General features: G+C 34.3%; 1 protein-coding gene across 2 annotated transcripts; it reads right to left on the reverse strand.

Moving 5' to 3' along the window:
• Window positions 1-2,723: 2,723 nt before the first annotated feature.
• On the reverse strand, window positions 2,724-5,950 carry LOC117158549 (uncharacterized). 2 transcript variants are annotated; one of them, XM_033337567.2, is made up of 4 exons: window positions 5,833-5,950; window positions 5,003-5,246; window positions 3,602-3,945; window positions 2,724-3,214 (listed from the first exon to the last, which is right to left on the reverse strand). In XM_033337567.2, the coding sequence occupies exons 1-4, from the start codon at window positions 5,891-5,893 to the stop codon at window positions 3,030-3,032; spliced, it is 834 nt and encodes a 277-aa protein (XP_033193458.2). In that variant the 5' UTR covers window positions 5,894-5,950; the 3' UTR covers window positions 2,724-3,029. The 2 variants fall into 2 exon arrangements, with proteins under 2 accessions (XP_033193458.2, XP_033193459.2); XM_033337568.2 differs by having other exon boundaries at window positions 5,003-5,225; window positions 5,833-5,944.
• Between the last annotated feature and the right edge of the window lie 5,612 nt (window positions 5,951-11,562).

The following is an 11,562-nucleotide window of genomic DNA, read 5'->3' on the forward strand; positions in this document are numbered from 1 at the left end:
GTGCGCAACCCGAAATGGAGAAGGGAGACTTGGACGCTCGTACAAGAAAGATGCGTGGTGATCTTAATGCCAGGTTGGTAATGTTGCGCAACGATACCATAGAGTAAAAAGAATAATACTACGCAATAGGAAAATGACAATCTCAGTTGTATCGCGAAAAGTTTCGATATTAGAAATTAACGCTAATAAGGAATTGCGTATACTTAGGCTGATCTTTCTAGGCATTAACTTCTTACATTCTGTGAAACGTACAACGATCTCAAACTTTCGATATAACGTTGTAGGTATTCGTGGAAACTAATCTTCCTTATAACGTTATACGATTCTAATCTCGATCCAATCCATTTGATACCTCTATCGTGCAATCATTCTACAAACGATAGCGGTCGTTAAGATTTGTTTATCTCGTTTCTTCAGCACGAAATAATTGCATCCGTGGAAAAACAGATTGTCCGGCGATCGAACAATAGTAATTAAAGTCCGAGCGATTCGCCGAGTAATCGGCACGTCGTGCGGCGGCGAAGTAAAAATCGTATTGATCTTTCTCTCCTTACGTAATCGCGATAATTATCGTCGTCGAACGCGAACAATCACGTGTAATGCGCAGTTACGTCGAGTCTTCTTTAAAAACGGTGATCCGCCCGATAAAAATCTCGCGTCGTTGCAGAGCCCACTCCTTCGTGGAGAATCGATCGAGGAAGATCTGCGAATACGTATATTTCAATTACACGCATCCTTGATATTTCCCTGCCAGCTCATTTGAAACGAGACAAATGGTATATTATGGTATTACAGTTGAATGGAATAAACGAGGAGAAGGAAACGTCGTTCGAAGTGGGAGGCGCCCGATCAGCAACCAATAGAAAGAGCCGCCACCCACGAAGCTATAAAAATTAATTTATCACATGGATCGCCGCCTACGCCATTGCTCCGTTCGTGGACATCTAGTTTCGCAGCATCCCCCCAGATAGCGCTACCTGTCGGGTCTTCCCCGGTTAGAAACTCGTTTGAATCGTTTTCCCCCGTTCCAGCCGTATTTCGATATATATTGAAAACATTAATGTATATGAAATAGGTGAAAAAGGTTTACGATAACGATGAAAAAATCAATATTTATAGGGATATGTAGATTTGTAATTGTTTTTTGTCTTAAAAATTGCATCGTAAATGCATATTTGTCACTTTATTCACAGCTTTCTGTTTTTTGTTTCACTGACGATATCGGCTGTTATTCCATAACAATACATATTTGGCTTTCAAATTTGACTGTAACGCTTAAGAAGTAATCGGGACTTCGTTATAGAGGGCACCACGAAACGGAGATACCATACAGCTAACTACCGTATGAGTTATCAGGATAGAGAACTAACTTACCAACCGTAGTAATAACATCGAAGAAGAATTTCCATATCATTGCGCGAATTACTCGATGCACAGATGAGGTACGAGAATAAACGTAATATTCGATGCTTTTTTGAGCCGCACGTATCGGAGATCAGTTGACCTCCCCCATTTACCATTTCGTCTGGCGCTCGACGTTATCGATTTAGTATTAGCGCAGACGACGGACAAAATAAATCTATCACCCAATGTAATTTTTTCATCCACGGTTAGAGGGTCTCTAGAACTCCTTTATCATTTTAGTGTCATTTCCAATGTTACCGATTTAGCGTACGATAAGATTACGGCGTTCGTAGTGATTGAAATTAGAACTAAATTTTAACACGAAATTACAAGCAGACTAGAGGACAGATCATAATTGTAAACGAAGTATACACACAGTGGCGGTCAAGAGTAACAAACTATAAAAAATTCAATATTATCGCATTCTGAAAAACTTGTTAAGTATGTAATTAACGCGGATTTAATTATTTAAACTACAGTATCAGGTAAACATATTAAAATATAAATTATAAGCAAATTTTAAATCTTGCGAAAGAAGGTTCGGTAATCTACTTACGCACTTTCAAAACTTTTACTTTGTAACGAAAGTTATTTTATTTCGTAACGAAAAGATAGAGACGTCCAGTGATACAGGTCCTTTTATACTCTGGTCTTCCCTGTAGAGGAGAGGCTAGCTTACGTGGTGACCCCTACTGATATCAGAGATGACAACACAAAACTCGCATTCGCATATTTTGGATGTCAAATACGGAGCAGCGATAGATACAGAAGTTCTGAGTAATTATATCGGTAAAACAGCAAGATGTCGGTACACGAACGTCGCAAATGTCACGTCTCTTCCATACCTCGTCGGTGATTACATCACCGACGAGTCGTCTGTAGTAATTCCTATACAAAGGGCGTAAGAAACGCTCTGACTCTTTGGCAAGTCGGTGTTTCATAACCTAAGACACAAAACTCCATTTAATGTCCATTTAACATTGTATCTTGATCTTAGTCAATGGTCTGAAAATTCACTTCTGTTTGCAGTTATCATACTTCGATAACATTGCCAAGTATCTTCGCTGTTAAAACAGTGATTTTATTATCCTAAAGTTTAGCAACAATCATCGGTAATTCTAGAGATGTCGCACGGAATTCAAGATCATAATTTGACCTTGGAAATCAGTCGTTCTCCTTCACCTACTTACCGTTAGCGTGGAATTAAATTTATCGAATGTGACATGTAAGCGAAATAGATACTTCTTGATCTTTGCTAGTACTTGTGATCTAAGGAAAACTTCTCCGGAGAACTTCGATTTCATTGAGATATACATATATTTTAACTTTTGTAAGTCTTCTATATTTAAAAAGTCTATGATGAAGAAATGATGAAATCGGAATTATACATACATATGTAGTCTATTTTTAAGCTTTAACTTTTTTACAATTATATAAATATAGTTACAATTATATAAATATGTATAGATATATACAGTTCTGAATCAAAAAATTATTTTAAATGTTTGTTTACCCCATTATTGGAGTAAAAGTGCGGGTAAAATGGCGCAACAATTGACTAAAAAAAAAAAACAATTAAAAGATAAATAAAATCGTTGAAGTGAAACCTAATTGTATATTTATGTTCATGTTTGTTCATCGTCGTCGTGTGTTCTAGAACTAGGTTGCCACTTGTGTATGTGAATTTTTGGTTGATCATCGTCCCATTTTGTCTCGTGCGTTGAAACGTGTAACTTAATCGTACCGCGATTATTTTCACGATGTGGTTTTACTTCGATGTCTAATTTCGGCATACGCGGAGGATGGTGACCTAAAAAAATAGATCACGGTTAATTGCTCGATGATCGTTATCTGCCTTCTTCGCTAATTTCTTTCTTATTACTAACGAAATATGGCATTTAATAATTAATTAATAACGCCACGATCGAAGCATCGAGTTTGTACTCAGAAGCTTAGTACGTGTTTGAAATAAAATCTTCGTGCGAGACGCGCAAGACTATTAATTACATTTCATTGCTACATAATTCGTATGATATTATACTTTTAAATGTAATCATTACGCCGAGAGATGAATATTATCGTAGTTGTACATGACTAATAGTATCGATGCGATCTGCGGCACGATGGTCAATTAACATCGCTAATATGTAATGTTTTTATATGAGATAACAGATATTAGAAATGATATTGTTCGTACCATTGTTTTTATTATTGTTAGGGCGAATGTTACTCCACATTGGTCGATTTTGGTTTTGTCCTGGAAAGCGAATAGTCGTTCCTTGAGAGGGACGAACAGCGCCTATGCTCGACGTGGCGGAAGAATGCGCGAAACCAACGGAAGATGCGGCAGAAGAAGTTGCATGTCCGTTTTGGGTACTGCCCGACGAAGTAGCAGCTGCACTGTCGAAACCAAACACTTGACTGTTGACATTCCCTACATTACCATATATAGGATAATATTGACTGGCAGCTTCGGATACAGCACCAGCGATTCCCGTCAATCCTGCGGAGAACGACACCGACTGACTTTGTGAAACGCCCCTGGCAACAAATATATACATCGTTACAGTAAAATTATCTTATGGATTGTGTTGTGAAATGGATTGCTAGATAATTCGTTCGATGATTCGACTCGTATTTAACAATGACAGTTTTTCTCTATCTACGTTCTGTACAATCTAGCTATATTGTACAAGATTTGAAGAAATTATTTATTTTTTTTATTATAAAATGACTTATTTTATTATCTATAGTTTGTGTAATGTGTTCTATAGAGTATGTATCTGTTATTATCCTAATAACATCCTGTAGAATGTCTTTTTAGCTTGACGGAACAATAGATGTACAATGATATACAGGGTAGTTGGTAACTGGTACAAACGGAAAGGGGGTGATTCTACGCGAAAAAAGAAGTCAAAAATATAGAATAAAAATTTAAAAATCTAAAAATTTTAAATTTAAAAATTTAAATTTAAAAATTTAAAAATTTAAAATTTTAAATTTAAAAATTTAAAAATTTTAAATTTTAAATTTAAAAATTTAAAAATTTAAAATTTTAAATTTAAAAATTTAAAAATTTAAAAATTTAAAATTTTAAATTTAAAAATTTAAAAATTTAAAAATTTAAAAATTTAAAAATTTAAAAATTTAAAAATTTAAAAATTTAAAAATTTAAAAATTTAAAATTTAAAAATTTTAAAATTTTAAAAATTTTAAAAATAACGTCAATCGAAACAACGATCTAGATCCGTTATAACGAGACGCGATAAAGTGCACGCGTACCGAGCGAAAATTCAAAGTCGATTTTCTCGAAAACAAAGCCTCGAACGAAAAATTTTTATTCTATAGTTTCGACTTCATTTTTCGCGTAGAATCACCCTCTTTCCGCTTGTACCACCAGTTACCAACCGCCCTGTATAAATTACTTCATTTAGGGTTTCCAATAATGTGCAACGTTGGATTTGTGGATAGTTAATCAATTCATCGTTACGTGTTACAGAACAGTTCGACAGTTATTTAATATTTTAACACAAATCGTTTGCCGCGTTGTTTAGTTTTAGAGACTATCTCTGATACGTGACTGATCGCGAGAACGTACCCACTGGCCGCCGACAATGGATGATCGAAGCTGTTGCTTTCAGAGTAGCTAACGCCTTCAGGGACTAGTTGAAAACCCAAAGAATGTGCATTGTTTCCCGCGTTTACGTTGATATTCGTCGTGATTGGAATAGACAACGATCGTCCGCTTTTTACATCGGATGTCTTGATGAGTTGCTCCGGTATGAGCTCCGGTGGTGTGTTCCATCGTCGTTCGTCTTCCTCTGTGAGAAGGACACGATCATCTATGGAATGAGACACGTCCCTCCATGACACGTTTAAAGGAAGAAAATCTTCCATAGCTACGTTTTTATAATTTAACGTGGTTGGCTCCCGTCTTATACGAAACGTCGCAAGCAGCAGACTAATGCGAGCACAAAACATTTAGTACAACAATTGATTTTATTCCATTAAAAAAAAAAAAGGAAGAATCCTCTCACCTTTAAGCGATCGATATAAATCATTGGAATAAGTTAATAAAGGTTGATGAAATAAAAAATTAACACTAAGAATTAAAATTCAGAAAAATATGGCTTAGCTTTTTTTACTCTCGATATTTCATTTTCTAGTCGATTTTCAATACAAAAAAAAATATATTAGATGTGTTTTATATTCTATAAGAATACTTTAAATTCAGTACATGTTACCAGCCTTCGGTTTCCTTGCAACATTAATCAAACTAATGATCTAAGTTTTTAAATAATAGCGGGATAATAACTATTTGCATAAAAACAGTGAATCGCGCACACACGAATGAAAAGTAAATGAAAATGTTTAAAGATAAGAACGCACCACACGATACATATTTTTAGGCTGAGAAAGTATTTTTACCTGCCCACGCCACTAACAACACAAAACACAACGGCACAACGTAAAAGATGCTCCTGGCCATCTCTGAAAACGTTCTGACTTGCGTGCGATTGTTCTCCGCCCTTTTTCAATAAGTATGAGCGACCTTAAAATCCTTGTTGGTATTCATCGTGCGTCCGCCCACGTAATACTCTTCGACGAATAGAGTTACAATCACGCAATGACTCGTACGCACGTAAAGAAACGGGATTATCGAGAAATAATCGTTAATTTGGAACAATGTAATTTTCGAAATACTACGACTCGCGAAATACATACATAATCGCGCGCTTGATATGAAAACTTCATTTGCTTCTGAGTGTAGAAATTATTATCCACCAACCAAATATATTTACGATGTTTCGTCGTATATTTGAAACGTTTTAAAAAACCGCGATCTAAAAATGTAAAACATTATCGAAGAAGTCTATGTACTCGTTGTCTACGTAAATATTGTGCATATTTTTACTATCAATATAATCTTATCGAGACTTCAAACGCTTAATGGAAAAAGAAAGTAGAATCCTCTTAACGCGTTCTTTCGCATTTATTCAAATTTGCTTAGAATATAGTTGATGTAAAAATTAATCGTATAAAATTCTTCCGCGTCTTAATTGCAAATTACCGTCCTCGTCGTTTTGCATTCGGAACGTTCCATTGTTATTGATCGAAAATTTTATTTACGGACGACGCTCAGATAATTAAGAATTATCATGAATCTTAATATCACTTTTTCTCGTTAGCTTGCTCAATCGTTTGCACTATGTTTTCATTGGTGACGTTTTCGGATTTCCCGAGCTTCTGACTCTCCTCCACCGGTTGATCGATTTGGGGTTTACCGAATTCGTTCGCTACTGCGTTCGAATTTTCCAGTTTTCGGGTTTTTCAGCCGGCCCTACGATTCTATTGTTCTCGTTCGTGGTTTTTGCAACTCCTTTTCATTCGATCGATTTTCGACGACGTTAACGTTTTCTTTTCATTCACCTTCGTCTCATCGTACGGTCTCTTCATCGATGTACGTCGAGGGCGTAACCGTGTTCGGACTGTCGTCTTTTGTTGTCGTCGACTCGCCTTCCGTCTGCTCTTTTTTCGTATTTTCTACAATGTCTCCTGCTTTCTCGTCCACGATATCACTGTCTATCGACTTCGCCTTTTCCTGCTCCGCACTTTCGGCACCCTCCTGGCTTTGGTCCTTGTTCGGAAGTTGCGTCGAGTAAAATGGAAACGTGTTTACCGTGTTTGGAAAATTAATTATATTACAATGCGATTCAAATATCATTTTCCCATAGGGATTACGTCGAAATTTTGGTTTATTGGTCAAACAAGAATCTTTTAAATCAAGCTAACTCTAAGATCTTTCAACAACGATGCGCTGATTATTATTAGGAATAACGTGTTCGTCATGGTATATTCACGAACCATTGAATGGTCGAACACATCATAGAAATCGTAGAAATATACGGTAAATCATAAGATAATCGATAACACATCTAATAATTAAATGATGAAAACGTATTTCTCGGTTTTAGTCGAGTGTACGAATGATTCACATTGTCCGTTCTGTAGGTGCATATGTTGTTCATCGTTATCCGTGATTGCGCCGTATACATTCTTAGATAATAATAATTACATAATAATAATAATAACTAAACGCATAGAATGCATTAAGAAGGTTCTAATAGAAGGTTCTAAAGTCATTTAAACTAAGATACGACTAATGTGAATTATAACGTAGCAACAATTTTATGTTTGAAATGCATTTTTAATTGCGCATATTTTTTTTCATGGAATTTCCTACAAACTGACGTTTTACGATAGAGTCGTATAGTTAACAAGAAAAACAATCAACAACAAGCTGTACATTGTAACAATATCTATTTTGGATCGCTTATTAAATATTGATAAATTTTACCTTTGGCATTTTCATATCGCAACATCATTATCGTCAGCACTAAAGTAACTAATTTTAACATGATTGTTCGTCGATATGGTAACTGCACTCGCGAAAACCAAACTCTTACCGAAGATCTTTGTTTGTCAATGCTGCATTTACGTAGTTTAAGCCGAATAACGTAAAACCATTAACCATCTGAGCTAACGAGAATTTCCAGCGGATCTTATCCACAACGATGTAGGCCATTTTCCAGGGGTAAATTCTATTAACTTGAGCCACCGCGGCGTCGTGAAAGTTTTCAGATAGTATAACGATAAGCCTCAACGGAAAGAATGCAGTCCCATTTTCCGCTTTTATCTTGTTTCGTCCAATTAACATATTTATAAAGACTATATGTATCGCAAAATACGGTAGAGTATGATACAACGAACGATTCAACGAATATCCTTACGAATAAAATCAGAATGATACAATAGGCAAAGATGCTACAGCGAACGGTAAAATCACGAGTCAAGCATAGCGAAAAAATTAATTAATTCGGACAAGAATACAACGTATAAAAACAAAACAAAGTATTTTATATGCCTCATTTTTCACTCGAGTTTCTCTACTTGAATCAAGCTTTACGCTTACTTCGGTTCTTGGAACAAATTATCCAATTATCACTAAATGCGTTTAGCTACATATTTCGATATGTTAGAAAGAACTAATGCTATAATCAATAAGGATCTAAAACTATCTAATCTATCGCTTAACCTAATCTGGAATCCCTATTGTAATTAAAAATTATAAGCATATTTACGATACTGTTGCACTGTGTAACGTCGTGGTCGTCGTGGTGCGAAATGCAAAACATTATACCTTACGAGATCTAAAATTAAAAAGTCAATTATACATTACGAAGGAGATATACTTTACCGAACACTTCATCGAAGTTTTTCTTTATTACTAAAAATAATTAAATCTCTTTTATAATAAAAAAGCAATTAAAAATAAGAATAAGTATATAATATTTGTGCACGTTCTGGTATAAAACGTCACAGCTTGGATTTATATATGTACTTAGAGATCAATGACTAAAATAATATGGTCATGGGCATTACCAATTCGATATGAAAGTAATATTTCGCTAGAAAGAAGTTCCATCTTAAACGGAGAGTCTGCAAACGCAAATAAAGCATACTAAGCGTGTCAACAGCGACCAAAGCATACGACCAAAACTTCCAATGGCTTTTAGCAATTTTATAAAATTACGGAGTATTTGTGATTGTAACAGTGGAACGATATGAACGATCAGAAAGCAGCCCCTTCGAGGCGATACATTGGATCAGAGACAAAAGAACGTACCGCGTATGCGTTATCGGTCGCAACGGATCGTAATCGTTGTTGTATAAGCGGCGTGAAACAATAAGCAAATAGACGGACGTTACGCGTGATTCATCAAGCAGGGGCCAGAAGCAGGTTATACGTGTCTCGACTGTCTTGACATTGAACTCCAGAGGCAGATGAGTACCTTGCCTTCGAGCACAATAGACGCCTCTGTAAAAGGGAACGAGCCTGCTGTCCAAAGCGCCTCTAGATTAATGCGCAGAAGGTAATCAACTTTCGCGATTGGGTATTCCCCGGCGGCGTCACTCTGTACAATCGTACAGAGCCAAGAAATTTATCTAGCAATAAAATGTTCAAGAATTTACGTAAACAGCCTATATCCTATTTGATATCACTGTGTAGCAGACAATGTGAATTTTATGGGAAATTTAATAAATGTAAGTCTAACGAATGTAAAACGCTCAATTACATAGATGGCGATACCTCGAAGTACGTAATAACGAGTACCTTATCTATTACTGTGTCGTTGTATTGCTCGATTATTAGTATATCGCTTGATTAATATATGTATTAATATGTTAATTAATCGTTATATTATTTATTACGGTATTAATTATTATTTATGCCTATAACCACGTGTCTTACTATACATATATATAATGATTATGCATTTCATTACAGATTCTGTCTAGGACACGACCTTGTGTAGCATTCGAATATAATTGGAATATTTAATATGTAGATCCATTAGCATAGCATAGTCCTACATTAATCTTATTTTGAATGATATGTCTTATACATACATACGTATAAGTTTTTAAATAAATATAAGGAAGATACTACTTATTTCTTATTAAAGAATTAAATATGTATAAGTAATTAATGCATAAAACGTAATTACGCGGCTATATGTAAATTTTTATACATAAACATGCGATTTAAAATTAGTCGATCTTAAATAAATACTTTCTTTTCTTTCTTATATGTTTTTTTTATAAAAATACATCATCTACTTTCGTTTATTTTACGAAACCTGTTTCTTTCTTATTTGTACGCAGAAATTTACGAAATGTTCGTAAGTTATTATACAGAAATGATATATTTAATAATTATCAGGTATTCGTTTGTAAAATCCTTTACTTTTGCGCGGCATTTAATTTTCAAGTTATTGTTAAAATTCTTTTATGAAGAAAGAAACTAGGAATTTAAATGTCCGTGATACGTATATTGTATGAAACTTCTGCGTTGATACGAAAAATATTTTAAAATTGATATGCAAATATTTTTAATTCGTCAAATCGAGATTCTTTTCGAAAATCTCAACCCATAAAAATCTATATTTTAAAATACGAATTACATACGATTAAAGCTCCAATCATTATTATGTCGTCGTACTGTGAAAAATTATATCTAACAAACATTATATATGTACGACAGAATTAAATAACGATAAAAAAATTGTAATACTAAATCAAGTTGTTCCCGTTTTTAATTCATGAAATTTTTCATATAAAAAGAACGAAGAAGTTCTTTATCGATACCTCGTGTATCACAAACCGATTAATCTCAATTGTCACACTTGCAATCGCATCTGAATAAATACTTATTCATTTTTATTATTGATTGAACGTTGTATGAAATAGTTTCTCGAAGTATTTTCACTCTTTCTCGAACAGTTTTAAGATGAGGTCATACTTCCTTCGGTATGTTTTTATCGATTATCAGGTCCGATCGAATATACTATTTTTTACAGTGACTAAGATAATAATTCCTTTTGAATCATAAAATCCTAGTAGCGATTTGCGACACAATCCTTCATAATATTTTTCTTCTCGCAAATGGACCGCATCTCGCTAACGATTGTTTCTACGAAAGTTGTACGGAAGGTATCAATTTGTTACATGCTATCTAATAATCGATAAACCACAAGATTATCGATTGCATTTAATTGGTATATTTGTTTATTCAGTTTTATGAGCAATTTTCTTCCCTTACGAAAAAATGGTAGACGTAATCTCGGTTATCTTTGATCGATTGTTAGATCGCGTAGAACAGGATGTAAGAACGATTACGATTCGATGTATCGATTATTATTTATGCACGTTGTAAGTCGTAGTTTTTCATTGTCGAAAACGAATCGAAGACTAATTCGTAACTTAAATCACGTTAACGGTTTATTCCGATTAATAAATCGAGAGATTTATGCGTTTAATTCTTTTAATGTCTTATACTATAATTTGAAGCCTTACGAACAAAGATGTGAAAAGTATAAAAGAATTATAAAAGTAAAAAAAGTAAAAAATTTAGTTCGGTTTAGATTTTCTTCTATAAAATATGAGAAACTTATATTTTAGGATATCATTTTTTATTTCCTAAGAATCATTTTATCGTTAAATCGTCACGACCATTATTTGTGAATAAAGCAAATATTGCGTTCACGTCTCGTAGTTGGTTAATCTTGTTTAAACGTAATTCCAAATGTTCTTAAT

Source organism: Bombus vancouverensis, chromosome 5 (genome assembly GCF_051014615.1).
Source record: "Bombus vancouverensis nearcticus chromosome 5, iyBomVanc1_principal, whole genome shotgun sequence".
In the NCBI taxonomy this organism is placed as follows: domain Eukaryota; kingdom Metazoa; phylum Arthropoda; class Insecta; order Hymenoptera; family Apidae; genus Bombus; species Bombus vancouverensis.